Source organism: Mus musculus, chromosome 2 (genome assembly GCF_000001635.26).
Source record: "Mus musculus strain C57BL/6J chromosome 2, GRCm38.p6 C57BL/6J".
NCBI lineage: Eukaryota > Metazoa > Chordata > Mammalia > Rodentia > Muridae > Mus > Mus musculus.
The window spans coordinates 91,294,859-91,311,186 of record NC_000068.7 but is presented as its reverse complement, the minus strand read 5'-3'; the positions used below and the strand labels follow the sequence as shown (position 1 = coordinate 91,311,186).

General features: G+C 44.7%; 1 protein-coding gene across 3 annotated transcripts in view; it reads left to right on the top strand.

Annotated features, from left to right (window-relative positions):
- The window catches only part of 1110051M20Rik (RIKEN cDNA 1110051M20 gene), a 171,475-nt gene that overhangs the window by 133,528 nt on the left and 21,619 nt on the right, over nt 1–16,328 (top strand). For all 3 annotated transcript variants that reach the window (NM_001311144.1, NM_175123.5, XM_011239456.2), the window contains exon 4: nt 6,354–6,438. In NM_001311144.1, the coding sequence (NP_001298073.1) occupies nt 6,354–6,438 (85 nt within the window). The remainder of the gene's footprint in view (nt 1–6,353; nt 6,439–16,328) is intronic.

Below are 16,328 nucleotides of genomic sequence, written 5' to 3'. Positions count from 1 at the left end.
GGACCACACTCAGACCACAATACATGATGACCATAACTTTGTCCCTGTGAGCTTTGACTTGGGGTCACTATGTGATACATGGTTTAATTCATCCATTTCTTCCACACATACTCACTGTACTAATGTCAGAATTTAGCTGGGTGCTGTAGTTAAGTCTACATTTCAGGACTTCAAGTTTGTTTGTTTGTTTGTTTAGATTTATTATGTATACAATGTTCTCCCTGCATGTATGCCTGCATGCCAGAAGAGGGCACCAGATCTCATTACACATGATTGTGAATTACCAGGTGGTTGCTGGGAATTGAACTCAGGACCTCTGGAAGAACAGCCAGTGCTTTTAACCTCTAAGCCATCTCTCCAGCCCCCTCAAGTTTACTATTTTTTTTATTTTCTGGTTTTTTTTTTTTTTTGAGGGGGTGAGCAGGGAGATAGAGTCTCTCTATGAAACTGGCTGCCAGCTGGGTATGGTGGTGCACGCCTTTAATCTCAGCACTTGGGAGGCAGAGACAGGTGGATTTCTGAGTTCGAGGCCAGCCTGGTTTACAGAGTGAACTCCAGGACAGCCAGGACTACACAGAGAAACCCTGTCTCGAAAAAACCAAAAAAAGAAAGAAAGAAAGAAAGAGAGAGAGAGAGAGAGAGAGAGAAAAGAAAAGAAAAGAAAAGAAAAGAAAAGAAAAGAAAAGAAAAGAAAAGAAAAGAAAAGAAAAGAAAAGAAAAGAAAGAAACTGGCTGCCCTGGAACTCACCATGTAGACTGGGCAGGCCTCAAACTTACAGAGATCCATCTGCCTCCCAAGTGCTAGGATTAAAAGTGTGCATCACCACACCTGGCCCGGGACTTCAAGTTTAAATTAATTAATTTAAAAACAGTAGTACAGCCGGGCGGTGGTGGTGCACGCCTTTAATCCCAGCACTTGGGAGGCAGAGGCAGGCGGATTTCTGAGTTCAAGGCCAGCCTGGTCTACAAAGTGAGTTCTAGGACAGCCAGGGCTACACAGAGAAACCCTGTCTCGAAAAAAACCAAAACCCAAAAAAAAAAAAAAAAAAAAAACAGTAGTACAGTTTTAAACAGATCATTTACTTTTCTGATTTTTCTTTTAGATAAAGATATCATATATATGTATGTATGTGTATATGTTTATGTATATGTATATATAACCTCTTGTGGCTTTTTGTGTGTGTGTGTTTTGCTTACAACAATCCCATCAGGTTGGTACTGTGCTGTGCACACTTTTAAACAAGGAAATCAAAGTGCAGAGAAGTTGTATAATTTGTCTGCTGCTAAGCTGTCTAGTTTGTTCTGATGCTAGGTCATCTGGTTTCAGAATCTGAGCTCTTCACCAACACAGCTGCCCAGCCTGTCGAGCCATCCTGCCCCGCAGAACTGGCCCACCTGAAGGGAGGCTGTATTTTAACTTAGTCTGTCAGTCACCTGGCATGAGTAATCCTATCATCAGAAGTTAAGCCTCCATAAACCAGCTGGATGCCACCTGCTAGGGTGAAACTCTTACGGCCTCTGGAGCCAGGTTCTGTCTAAAGAGCAGTTTTGTAAACCAGCTGTGATTTTGAGAAAATAATTGATCTACCAGGGAAGAGTTTCTTTATTTCTGAAATAGTCATACAAATACTGACACTCATGATGGGCCAGACGTGGGTAGGTACACTTAACATTCACTGACAACTCTACAACGCTCATGCAAACCCTTGATGCATGGAACTGAGGCATGAAGTTATCAGTTAAGTGTCTGAAAGGCAACGAAAAAGCTAAAGTTTAGTCCTGAGCACGCCAATGTTTGAGCTACAAAAAAATATTAAAACAAAACAAAACAGAAAATAAAAAAATAATAATAAACTTGAGGGGGCTGGAGAGATGGCTTAGAGGTTAAAAGCACTGGCTGTTCTTCCAGAGGTCCTGAGTTCAATTCCCAGCACTGAGCAGCCGTGGAGATGGTAGAATTAAGGTGGCAAGCCTCTCTGGTCCTGGGCTGGGCACCTAGTTGGTAAGACCTAGTAGAAGATTGTGAAGAGAGTTCAAGTCTGACCACCCACACAAAGAGAAACACCAATTTGTGGAGAGGGCTCTGATTTCAATCTTATACAAAAGTCTCTGCCTTTGAACTTTGAGGACCTGCTGGCTGAGCTCTGCTAATTGTGGGGGATTCCGAGGGTACACACCACATCACTAGCACCTTCCCTGCACCTGCGTGATGCTGAGGCTCGCAGGTGGCTGGGGTGAGAGCACTGAGCCAGCCAGCCATGCAGGTGGATGGCTTGCAGTAGGCGTCCTCCCCTGGTGGGGCTCAGCCTAGCGAGCTCCAGCTGCTGAGCTGAGTGTTTCCTGTTTACAGTAATTAGAACCTTTCAGGCTCCCTTTAGTACAAGAAAGATTCCAATTCAACAAGGGCTGTCTCCTTGATCCAATTCACCTGGAGCTAGTTACTGCTGCAGTTTGTGTGGAGGGAAGCTGGTGTCTAAGCCTTCCCATAACAGATATGATAAGATCAAGGAGCAGAAGTGTTATCTGGGTAAACGAAGCAGCTACTTCCTGGATTGGAATTCCAGTTCTCTCTTGTGCACACAGTCTGAATTTGTCTGTCTGCGAAATGGGGATAAAAATAGTGACAATTAAGCCCGCAAGATGACTCAGTGGGAAGCTCTGAAAACCCGGCAGCCCAGGTTCAATCCCAGAAGGTGGAAGGAAAGAGGTGACGCCACAAAATTGTCCTGGAACCTTCAAATAAGTTCTATGGTGAACATGCACACACGCACAGAGAGAGAGAGAGAGAGAGAGAGAGAGAGAGAGAGAGAGAGAGAGAGAGAGAGAGGAGAGAGAGAGAGAGAGAGAGAGAGAGAGAGAGAAGAGAGAGAGAGAAAAACTGTTAAAACTGTGAAGATTAGTCAGGACACACAGGCAAGTCATTTGCAGGCAGTTCTGGGCAAGCCTGGGCTAAATGTGAGACTTTGCTTTAAAAAAAGATTAAGGTGAAAGCCAGTCGTGGTGGTGCACTCCTTTAATCCCAGCACTCGGGAGGCAGAGGCAGGTTCAAGGCCAGCCTGGTCTACAGAGTGAGTTCCAGGACAGCCAGGGCTACACAGAGAAGCCCTGTCTCAAAAACCCAAAAAAAAAAAAAAAAAAGAAAAGAAAAAAATTAAGGTGAAAACCAGAAAAGATAATGTATGTAATCCATAAACCTTAGAGCAGAGTCTGACCCTTAGTAAACACCCTACTCAAAACACCAGTAAGTAGTATTTTCATTAAGCACCTCTTGCCTTAGAACTGTTCATATTGCCCTGTTTCTCAGACTCTGGGCCCCTCTCCCTGATCATAGGTTATTAAGTCTTCCAAGCTTCTTTGTGTTTATCTGTGCTTGGGGATAGAAACAATGGTGTCACCAGATGGCTGAGAAGTGCAGGGATTCAAACATTGGGTGTAGAGCTAGTACCAGTCAGGAGCACTGGTTACTCTTGTTACTATTGCGCCTGTAGTACAGACGGGCTGCCAGGAGATGCCAAAAGCCAAAGTCTCGTGTGCACAGCAGCATTTGGAGCTAGGGGCCTCCTAAGCCTTGGAGCTCCATTCTATGGCAGCTGCTTCACTGTACTACTGTGCCCGGGATGCAGGAGGCAAGAGTGGTTGCTAAGTGAGTGGATAAATAGGAGTGGAAGTGAGTTAGCCGAGGCAGCCTGATGAAAACTATCCAAGACTGAACACTATAGATTAAAGCATTCAAATGCAGCAAGCAAGACACTACCTCCTTAGGTCGGTTCCTCTTCTCTCCCGTGTTTAACCCCCAGGATTTAAAAACAAAACCAAAACAACTCCAAGTGTTTGATGTTACTAAGGTCCAGACATTCTGCTGCGTACTTTATAGATAGCATCTCTTTTGACTTCAATCCTGAAAAGTGAGGCTGCCATCCCCAGCTTACAGCAGAGAACCTGAGATGGAGAGATTACGAGGTTTGCCTGAGGTTCCATACCTGAATTAAGGAGCCGCTTTGACACCTAGCCAATGGGGCAGTGGCTGGGTTTTGGAACCAGTCTCTCCACTTGCAGTACCCATCTCCAGAGATACAGGGTGGCAATCTCTCCCTTACAATCTCTGGCCACTGCCCTAATAGAATTTGAATTGCTCTCTCACACTTCAAAGCTGTTTGCTTGTATTTTCCTGGGTCTCTTTCTATGATGACTTTCCTCATCCAGCAGTGGAGTCAGTCCCAGAAGTGGTAGGCAAGGTGTCTTCTGGTTTTAAAAGCCTTTTATTACATCAGAGAGGCACAAAGTAATTTGTATAAAAATTTCCCCACCCTTAGGAGGGAAACATATTTGAATGTGTGAGTTAGAACAACTTCAGGAACCTCAATAGGAACTGAGAGATAAGGCTGGAGTGCTGGCCTCACAAGCAGGAGGATCTGTGATTAAAATAAAATAAGATAAAACAAAGGGCTGGAGAGATGACTCAGTGGTTAAGAGCACTGACTGCTCTTCCAAAGGTCCTGAGTTCAATTCCCAGCAACTACATGGTGGCTCACAACCATCAGTAATGGGATCTGATACCATCTTTTGGTGTGTCTGAAGACAGAGACAGTGTACTGGTATACATAAAATAAATAAATTAATTTTAAAAACTTAAGACTGTTTAAAAAATAAAATAAAATTTAAAAAAGGGCTTAGCTTTGGAAACCAAGAGCCAGAGACTGATTCTTCTTCTCCCTTAGTCCCTTCTCCCTTGTCACCCTCGTAGATCTTCCCAGGGTGATTGCCGAGATGATTTGGAGAATGTATACTAATTCCTGTGCAGTTTTTGGCCTCACCCCCAATAATAGTGTCAAAGTTTAGCATAAAAAAGCTTTTAATTCAAAGACAGTACGCTCTGTCCTCCATACCTAGAGTTGTGGAGCAAGAAGGAGGAGGGCTGTCCTCCATCCCCTATCAGTCCTGCTCCTCAGTCCTAGCGGTGACACTGAGCAGCTATTATTCCTTTGCTTGAAGAGTATAACCTCCTGCCAGACCGTGCCTGGAGTCAAATGAGAAGACAGTGCATGGCCCGTGAGGCCAAGCTCAAGGCCGAAAGCTCTCTCGGTCCCTTGACCTACATCGATGCCGAGTCTTTGCTTTTGGCACTGTGGTTAGTTTAACTCTGTGCCCCCAGCCTGAGGTGAACTTTGATGAAAAGGTGGTCAGGGCCTGAGCCTTGGAGATTTGGGGGTTTTGTCTTAGAAAAGTATCAGCCACACTAGCCGGGGCAGGAGGTCTGGATTCCTGTGGCTTGGGCTAACTGAGGTCCAAAGAAACCAAGGGCCTATGGTTGTCATCGTGGTTGTCCAGCACAGCCATGTCCTCTGGCTCCCCTCCTCCCACTTAGGATAGCTGCAGCTGGGTGGTTCCTGTTTCACCGTGAGCATGGCCTTCCACACTGGAAAGCCTTGGCTCCTTGGGAGATCTTGGAGACGGCTGCTGTCGGTCGGGCTGCTCCAGAGCCTTTCCTTGTAGCACAGCCTCCAGCAAAACAACTGGGAAGCATAGGTGTGATTCCTCACTGACCACAGAACTCCCGGCTCCTGGCTCTCACAGCACTGCTTCTGTAGATCAGGGATTGTTTGTTGGCCACGACTGTATATCTTGGACTTTTGTCTTGGCTCCTCTAATAGTGGGATGACCAGATTTGTGTGCAAGCATCCCAAAGAATGACTTCTTGTAGTCCTGGGTGGCAGAGAAATTAGGTCTGTGGGTTTCTGTGCTGTGTGCTTCTCTCCCCCACACATGCAGCACGCTTGCCTTGCTGCCTGTTGATATTTCATAGATGGTTTGGGGCATGCAGTGGTAAACGTTGCCATGCCAGAGACTTCCAGAGACTCAACCAACTCAGGCATGATTTGTCACTCACATTTTTTGGAGTCAGGGAAAGCCAGGGTAAAGCCAGCCTGATGTAGGTGCTTTTCTTGTTTCCTCTCTTCCCCTGGCTAGGTCACAGACCAATGAAGCCCCTTTAGTCAAAAAGCCACCGAGGGGTGGCTTGGTAGAGATTCCAATCTTAAAATGTTACCTCTTTGGCCAGCTGTGGTGCAGGCCTTTAATCCCAGTACTCAGGAGGCAGAGGCAGAGGCAGGCGGATTTCTGAGTTTGAGGCCAGCCTGATGTACATAGTTCCAGACCAGCTAGAGCTATATAGTGAGACCCTACATCGTGGCCAAAAAAAAGAAAAAGAAGAGAAAAGCAACGCCTCCCCTGCACACTGACTGGCCTTCAAACTGCAGCAGCATTGTAACAAGATGGGCCCAGAACCCATGAAGTGAGCACAAGGCGGGAGTGGCCTGAGCTGCAGCCTAACAGTCCTTTCCCTTGTCCTGCAGACCTGCTGACCATGAGGGAGTACCACTGTCTGCTGCAGTTATTGTGCCCAGACTTCCCGCTGGAGCTTACTCAGAAAGCCGCCAGGTATGTATGTCCAAGTCTGAGTCTTCAAGCGCCTGCACTCTGGGCGCCAGAGCGTCTTCGAGAAACCAGAACCACAGGTCTCAGAAAAGGCATTAGGAGAGAAACTGGCCTTTAGGGGAGACTTGTGAGTTCCCCTCAGATATAACACTTTCTGTTCCCTAAGGGAAACCAGTGATCCAATGTGGTTTTCCCAGGGAGCCTCAGGGTCTGAAAAGAGTGAAATAAAGACACAGGGCCACAGAAACGCATGTGCCCACACACAAGCACACACCCACATGCACGCACACGCATGCAAGTGGGCAAGGATATTCTGAAGAAAGAGGAGCAAGCATGGAAGGCTGAGTGTGGGGACTGGAAAGGCATGGAAGGGCTAAAACCCCAACTGAAGGGACAGCAGCTAGTCCTGTGTGTGGTCCTGTGAGGTTAGCCCACCTTACTGAAGAGGAAACTGTAGGGCAAAAGGATTAGCTGTGCTGTGCAGGTGGAGTGATAACTTGTAAGTAGCAGAGGTGTGAGTGGCCCACGGGCCAGAGTCAAGAGGCTCCGTGAAGCTTCCTCACTGGCCTCCTCGGTGTGGGGCACAAGCTCTTCCTAGAGGCTTGGCTCCTTTGTTGTTTTTGTTTTGTTTTTTGAGACAGGGTTTCCCTGTGTAGCCCTGGCTGTCCTGGAACTCACGCTGTAGACCAGGCTGGCCTCGAACTCAGAAATCTGCCTGCCTCTGCCTCCCGAGTGATGGGATTAAAGGGGTTGGGGGTTGGGGGTTGGGTCCTTAACAAATGTCCCGTGCCTCTGCTGTCCCAGGAATCAACGTGCTCTCCTCAAGATCCCAGCTCATCCTCTCCATAGACTTTGAGGATGGAGACGTCAGTGGTCCTAAGCTGCAGGCACAGCCTCTTCTGGGAAAGGACATTTTATATTCAAGGTTTATAAGCTAATTTCACTGATAATGTGCAGAGTTTACAAAAAGCATTGTAGCTCCCTGACCCTTATTGTGTGCAGTGCTCATCCTTTCTAGAGACTACAAGTAACAGCTCTAAGCAGGCTAGTTGTTTTCATTAATCTGCAACCCAGAGGGAGGTTGGACTTTTGCTTGGGTTTGGTTTTGTGGTTTTTGAGACAGTCTTTTTCTATGTATCCTCCTGCCTCAGCCACCTCCATCCTGGAATACACTGTTAGACCTGGCTTGAGTTCTTTTCTTAGTTGAAAGGACAAAAGGAGGAGGAGGAAGAGGAGGAGGAAGAGGGAGCAGAAGGTGATGATGATCACAGGAGATTATCTTTGTAATTTAAAACCAGCCAGTGCAGTTAACATCAGAATTCCGTGCTCGTTTCCCTTTGGGGTCGGCTCATTTTAAGAGAGATTCAGTCCAAGAGATTGGGATTCATCCTTTGAAGTCAGGACTTAAGAATAGAAATATGACTTTTGGGGAATTCTGATAAGAAGAAGGATCTGGGCCTGGTGACCTAACCTGTAGTCCTAGCACTCCAGTGGAGACTAAATTAGGAAGATCAAGGCTAACCTTGTTAACATAATGAGGCCATGTCTCAAAAAGAGTTGGAGGGGGATGGAGAGAAGAGAGAAAAGGAAAGAAGCCATCCATCTAAATGTGTGTGCTCCAGGACAGCAGGCAGGCACAACAGCCTCCGTTGCTGCTGAGTCATTGTCAGTGAGCATCATTCTGCTCAGCATCCTGCTTGACACTCTGAGTGACTGCTGGGCAGATGGATGTGTGGGTAAAGGGAGGAGGGGTGAGTGGGTAGATGTGTGGGTAAAGGGAGAGGGGAGTTCTCACCTACCACTAGACACGGTTCTAAGTGGCAGTAGGACAAGAGCCACCACCTCTCATTTATCCATCAACGTATACATCAAGTGTTTCTCTTCTGATAATTTTCTTGAGGGAAGAGATATATTTACAAATTCACAGCTTTACTCACTTGTGTGTAATTCCATGACTTTTTGAATATTGCCAGAGTCATGTGCACTCATGACTACAGTCCATTTTAGAACATTCTTATCTTCAAAGGAATTCCTGCACACTTTAGGCATTGTTCTCCAATGTCTCACGTTCCCAGAGCTAGGTGAGCACGGCCCTGCTTTCTGTCTTTGTGGATTTGCCTGTTCAGGGCATTTCAACTAAATGGAAGTTGCCAGTTGATGATGGCACATACCTGTAACCCCATCACTTGGAAGCTGAGACAAATGGATCATTGTAAGACCAAGGCCAGCCTGGGGTACATAGTGAAACCATGTCTAAATGAAATGCCCTTCAAATAATGGAATTGCAGTGTACATAGTGAAACCATGTCTAAATGAAATGCCCTTCAAATAATGGAATTGCAGTGTAATATATGGTCCCTTGTGTCTGGCTTCTCTCTTCTCTCTTCTCCCTTCCCCCCTCCCTTACTCCCTTCCGGCTGGTTGGTTGGTTGGTTGGTTTTTTGAGATAGGATTTCTCTGTGTAGCCCCTCCCTGTCCTAGAACTTGCTCTGTAGTCACAGCTGGCATCAAACTCATAAAAATCTGCCTGCCTCTGCCTCCCCAATGCTGGGATTAGTGTGTGCCACCACTGATCCCTGTAAATTTCTTTTTTATTGTTTATTTGTTTATTAAATTTATTTAGTGGATGGGACATCCATGCATGCCGTAGCATGCATGTAGAAGTTAAAGGGCCACTGGCAGGGTTCTCTCCTTCCACCAGGTGGCTCCCAGAGATTGAACTCAGAGCATCAGGCTTGGCAACAAGTGTCTGAGCCATTCTTCAGGCCTTGTCAAATACTCCCTCCCTTCCTCCAACTCCCCTCCCTCCCTCCCTCTCTCTTTATCTTAAAGAGTTACGTATTAGCCAGATGTAGTGTTACAGGCCTTTAATCCTCATAAGAGAATTTCTCTCAAAAACAAAACAAAACACAAAAGATTTATTTTTTATGTGTACATGTCTGTGTACCTGTGTGAGTCTGTGTGTACCATGTACCCACCAGGAGGCAAGAGGACATTAGATCCTCCGGAACTGGAGTAAGAGCCAGTTGCAAGCCACTGTGGGTCCTGGGAAACAAGCCTAGGTCTTCTGCAAGAGCAGAAAGTGCTGGCAACCACTGAGCCACCTCTCCAGCCCCATCAAATGTTTCTTGAGTGCAGATTCATGCAAAGAGCTACTCTGGACACTGAGGCTATAGTTACTAATACAATGGGTTCCTGTCCTCACAGGACAATGTTGAATTTTGAAGTGTACCCCTGAGTACTTGCACTTGTGTATCGCCTGATTTCTTCCACTCCAGAATAGCTCTGTCTTCACTTCCCATTCTGTTAGTTAGATAGTTAGTTAGTTAGCTAGTTAGTTTATATTTTTATAGAATTGTGGGTATGGATGTTTTGTGTACCACTTATGTGCCTACTGCCCACAGAGGAGAAGAGGGTGTCAGATCCTGTAGAACTATAGCCCATGATGTGAATACTGGGAATTGAACCTAGGTCCTCTGAAAGAACAGCCAGTACTCTTGAGCACTGAGCCATCTCTCTAGCCCCCTTCCCTTCCCATTCTTGATAGTATGTGGTAGATTTCTGAGACCGAGACAAAGATTTGTATTTGCCCACGCCCATTCCCCCAGATCCTTCTAAACAATCTGATTTGTGTAAAGATTATAAATAATAGGATGCTCTAAAACCACAGGTCCTGGTCTAGAGACATTATTCAGAAGCTCAGATCCCAGAGCCCAAGGGGCAAGCCAGCATCCTACAAACACTCCCAGGGAGCCATGGCCCCCTTGTGGTCCTCATGTATGCACAAATACATGCACTGCACACACATGCACTAGATATCCCATGCATGTGTGCTGAATGAGTTAATACATGAATAAATAGATACATGAATATTCCTTGTATGGCATTTTATACACACACCCACAAACAAGATTCTTATTTTAAAAGTTTAAAAACAGGCCCAGTGATGGTGGCTTGTCATGCTTTTAGTTCCATAACTCAGGAGGCAGGAGGTAGAAGCAGGTGGATCTCTGTGGATTTGAAGCCAGCCTGGGCTACAAAGCAAGTTCCAGACAGCCAGGGCTATCCTGTCTCAAAAAACATAAAATGATCTGAGGAGAAGGGGATTGGGGGGGGGGGAACTGAAAGGAGAAGAGGGAAGGGAGGCTGTGATCCAGATATAAGTAAATAAATTTTAAAAATAGAAATAAATAAAATTAGAAATAAAAAGTACAAGAAAAAGGTAAAGTAAAATTAAATTAAAAATAAAAATTTAAAAGCAGGGACTGGAGAGATGGATCAGTGGTTACGAACACTTTTTCTTTTTTCTTTTTTTTTTAAGATTTACTTATTATACATAAGTACACTGTAGCCGTCTTCAGACACACCAGAAGAGGGCATCAAATCTCATTACAGATGGTTGTGAACCACCATGTGGTTGCTGGGAATTGAACTCAAGACCTCTGGGAGAGCAGTCAGTGCTCTTAACCACTGAACCATCTCTCCAGTGCCAAGAACACTTTTTCTTATAAGAGTATTTCCCAAGCACCCACATGGTAGCTCACTGCTGTCTATAACTCCAGTTTCAGAGGATCCAATGCCCTCTTTGATCTCCATAGGCACCAGGCATGTATGTGGTACACATATATACATGCAGACAAAATATTCATAAACACTAACAATAAATCTATAAATAAATAAATAATAAAAAATTTTAGAACAAAAATGAATTCTTGTTTGTTGACATAGGGTCTCAGGTAGCCCAAGCTAGCCTGGAGTTTACTATGTAGCCCAAGGTGACCTTAAATTTCTGATCTCCAGCCTCCACCTCTCAAGTGTCAGTAACAACCAAATTTCTTCATGGCATGGCATGAATATATACTAGATAAAATTATCAATACAAAAAGGCTTCTAAAGTGCTAGTCTTCTCTGGTAAGAGGCTTATGTGGTATTTAATAGAAACTCAACCTCTCATTATGAGGAATGAACGCACATAACCAGCAATACCAATGGCAATAGCATGCAGGTACACATAGGAGACCCCTGGGAAATCCACAGGAGGACAGCTGCAGAATAAAGATGAATTCAGTTATGGGAAGCTTGGTTCCTTTCGAGGTGTGAGTATCAAGAAGCCCGTCAGCCTCAGCTCTTCTTTGGCGTTCGTTCCCTACTCCACTCCAGTAGCTGTGTGCACTGCAAGCCTGCAGCTACCCAGAAAATGCCTCTGGACCACTAAGCTCTTGTCGCTTTGTCCTGGAAGTCAGATGGCCAGCTTCCCCCCCTCCCCGCCCCCAACCAGGCTAGGCATCTGACCAGAGTTACAGATGTGGGTGGCTAAGCCTGTGAGGCTGATTCTCTCAGAAAGATGGATTGCCCTCACCCATCCACTGCCAGCTTACTCACTCAGGCCCTGAGGTCTGGGGATAGGCTGCAGGAGGCTCCAGACTGTGATGATGCACATGGAAAAGAATGCAGTCCATGGGCAGCTGTAAGCCAGAGCCTGTGCATGACATGGCTTCTCCACAAGTGCCTACTCTAAGGGCTCCAAGCATTCTAGCCAGGCCACGGGGCAGCAGGTGTGAGCTGCAAACACAGGAAGGAACAAACAAGCTCTACAGCAGCCGCCCAGTCAGAGACCCTTCTACCTCATCATTCGTTCAGGAATGAGAAAGTTAGACCCTTTATCCCTGGACGGCCACCAGAGTATCTCCATCTCATCATCCTCTCAGCTAGGAAGCTTTCCTGGGACCCAGGAGCATGTGCTTGGGGCCTGGGCATACGAAGCACTTGCTTGGCATGTGTGAGGCCCTGTTGAGTTCCTAGCCATGGAAAACAAAAAAAAAAAAAAAAAAAAAAAAAAAAAAAAAAAAAAAAAAAACCAAGAGCATGTGATTGGAACCAGACTTCTGGATTTATTAGCTTGTGCTCTTAGGAAGGTTATTTCTCTGAGCCTCACTGTCCTTAATTTGTAAGGTGGCAATACTAATTGTCTGTAATGTGCTTAAAATAATGCCCTGTACAGAATAAACTTGCAATACAGTTAAAAGCAGTAGCATTAAAATTGACCTATAAGCCGGGCGTGGTGGTGTACGCCTTTAATCCCAGCACTCGGGAGGCAGAGGTAGGCGGATTTCTGAGTTCTAGGCCAGCTCCAGGAAAGCCAGGGATATACAGAGAAACCCTGTCTCAAAAAAAAAAAACAAAAAAAACCCAACAAATAAAATTGACCTATAGGAGCACAGGTGTTAGAAGGGTGGATGCGGGAGCTAAAAAGATGCCTTAGTAGTCAGAGTGCTTACTGATCTTGCAGAGATCCTGTGTCAGGCAGCTCTCAATTGTAGGTGACTCTAACGCTAGGGGATTCTATACTCTCTTCTGGCCTTCTTGTGCACTACACTCGCTTCTTCATACAGGCACACCAACACACGCATAATTAAAAATAACGAATAAACCTAAAAAGAAAGTGAATATACAGCCCACCAGAGCCTAGTAATTGGATGGCCATAAGGATACCCCTTAACTTTGCTGAGCCCTGTTCCCATTTCTATGGGTGCTGGAGAGATGGCTCTGCAGTTAAGAACCTCTGCTCTTCCAGAGGTCCTGAGTTCAATTCCCAGCAACCACATGGTGGCTCACAACCATCTGTAATAGGATCTGATGCTCCCTTTTCTGGCATGCAGGTGTACATGCAGATAGAGCACTCATACATAAAATAACTAGATCTTTAAATAAATAAATTATATAAAATAAAATAAAATGAAAGTAATAATAACCATAGAGTTTTGTGAGATTTCAGTAACAAATATGTAAATTGTTTAGCAAAGTCAGTAAATGGCCATTTAAGTTCAGCACATGGGAGACAGAGGCAGGCAGAGCTTTGAGTTAAAGACCAGCCTGGTCTACAGAGTGAGTTCCCAGACAGCTAGGGCTACACAGAAACCCTGTCTTGAAGAAAAAAATAATAATAACAGTAATAAATAATAACTAGATGAAACATAGTGGAGCATACCTGTCCTCCTGGTACTCAGAAGGTAAGGCAGGAGGGTCAGTAGTTGAAAGGATACACAACATCTTATCTCAAGCCAAAAGTAGGGCTGGTGAGATAGCTCAATGGATAAGAGCACTGACTGCTCTTCTAAAGGTCCTGAGTTCAAATCCCAGAAACTACATGGTTGCTCACAACCCACCTGTAATGAGATCTGATGCCCTCTTCTGGTGCATCTCAAGACAGCTACAGTGTACTTGGACATAATAATAAATAAGTCTTTTTAAAAACCCAAAAATAAAATAAGAGTATATAAATAAACTAGTAAATAAATAATTTACTGTTATAATGTTGGTATTGTTGTTGTTATTTTGTTTTTTCTTTTCTTTTTTGTTTTTAAATATTTATTTTATGTTTATATGTTGCTGGGAATTGAACTCATGACCTTTGGAAGAGCAGCCAGTGTTCTTAACTGCTGAGCCATCTCTCCAGTCCCTATTCTGGTTTTTCAAGACAGGGTTTCTCTGTGTAGCCTTGGCTGTCCTGGAACTCACTCTGTAGTTCAGGCTGGCCTCAAATTTACAGAGATCCACCGCCCTGCCTCCCAAGTGCTAGGATTAAAGGTGTGTATCACTATTGCCCAGCAATGTTATTATTATCATTTTTTTTTTTTTTTTTTTTTGGTTTTTCGAGACAGGGTTTCTCTGTATAGCCCTGGCTGTCCTGGAGCTCACTTTGTAGACCAGGCTGGCCTCGAACTCAGAAATCTGCCTGCCTCTGCCTCCCAATGTGCTGGGATTAAAGGCGTGTACCACCACGCCCGGCTATTATCATATTTTTAAAAATAAAGCCTAGAGAGGCAGCTCAGCAGTTAAGAGTATTGGCTGCTTTTTCAGAGGACCTGGATTCAATTCCCAGCACCTACAATGGTGACTCACAACCACCTAAAATTCCAGTTCCAGATCTGATGAACTATTCTGACCTTTGAGATGTGGTGCCCAGAAATAGATGCAGGTAAAACATCAATAATAATAATAATAATAATAATAATAATAATAATAATAATAATAAACAAGATAGGTCTTGATTTTTTTTATTTAAGAACAAATGAAAGTGCTTTCCAGCCTTTTTCTCTTCACAACACTCAGAAGACAATATCTAATGAAGCGTCAAGATAAGATGGCCTGTGGTTAGTCTTGACAAGATTTGGAAGCTTAGATTGAAAGCAGCATCCCTCTCTTGGACTAGCATCAGAATCACGTGAGGGGCCTCTTAAACCCCAGGTAGCAGCCCCACCCCCAAGTTCAAGAATTCTAGGGCAGGGCCCCAAAGATTCTTATTTCTAAAACTTTCCCCGATGATGTGGATGGTCTGGGAACCACACTGGAGACCACTGGTTTAAAGTGTTAGCCACAGGCTCCCTCTGGCATCTTAGCTCAGAGTGGATTAAATTGCTGACATTCCCTTCTCTGGTATCATCTGAAATACTGTTTAACATCTCCCTTACCAAAGACCACACCTCTAGCCAGGGATCTGCCCAGAATAGGAAACATAGTCTTGTCATCTCTGCGTTAGGAATAATGCACAGGGTGCTGGTCCCCAGGCTCCAAACCCACAGAAGGTCCAGTTACAGACACAGTCACTGCCATTCAGGAACGTCATCCTGAGCTGTGTCTATGTCCCAGAATCACAGCATAGCCGGATGGGGAAGCAGGTGCTAGAACCACACAGCCCTGGATTCAATGCAGGTCAATCACCAACAAGCCTGTTGGTCTTGAGTTATTTAACTTTGCCAGAGATGGTGGGTGGTTCATGCCTAGAGTCGCAATAATCTCTTAAGGAAAGAGAATTACTATGAGTTGCAGGCAAGCCCCGCTACACAGTGAGTTCCAGGCCAGCTTGAGCTACATAGTAAGACCTTGTCTCAAAAACAATTATTTAACTTCTCTAAGCATCATGTATAAAACAGAACTAATGTCAGCCAATGCGTTGTTTTAAAGCTTTAATGAGATAATCCATGTAAAATCCATGCCGTAATGCCCCAACAAATTACCTAATTTTATATTTGATTTTAACCCAAAGGCTGAAAAATGATCAAATTATCCAATTTTTAAAATTTTAATGTAGAGGCTGAGCATGGTACTACACATCTTTAATCCCAGAGATCAGGACACAGAGAGAAGCACCTGGGTGCTGCTTGGAAATGCAGGTTAATTACAGCTCAGGACCCTTCTAACTTAATCAGCTCCAAGGGCACTGGAGAACTGAGGTCAGATCAGAGCCTATTAGAGGGAAATGTCGGGGAACACAAGCTACAGATACAAAGGGGAGTTCCTGAGTAAGGCTCCAGACACTCAGAAAAGAAGGCCAACAGCTGACAGATGGAAGCCAGGCATGGTGGTGCGGGCCTTTGATTCTGTCACCCTGAAGGTGAAAACAAGCATATTTTTGTGAGTTTGAAGCCAGCCTACTCTCTATAGTGAGTTCCAGGTCAGTGTATGTGTATATATATCTCCAGGCTACATTGTAATACTCAGTCTAAGAATATTGCCTTTAATTTAAAAAAAACTAAATGCATAGGTAGTATAGTGAGTGAAAAGTAGTGTCTCACACCTACATTCATCCTTCAAGTGTTTGCTGAGTGTCTACTTTGAAGTGGCAAAGAATTCTTTTTTTTTCTGAGACAGGTCTTTCTGTGTAGCCTTGACTATCCTGGAACTTCCTCTGTAGACCAGGTTGGCCTCAAATTCATGGAGATAAGCTTGCCTCTGCCTTCCAAATGCTGGTTTTAAAGGCATGTGCCACCACCACTTGGCTGGCAAAAGAATTGTTCTACATGCTGACAAAGCCCAAGCCCAGTAGGTAAGACAAATACAACTGTCCACAAACAAAACTCTTCCTGCATAGCTGCTGTTCACTGAGCATGCGT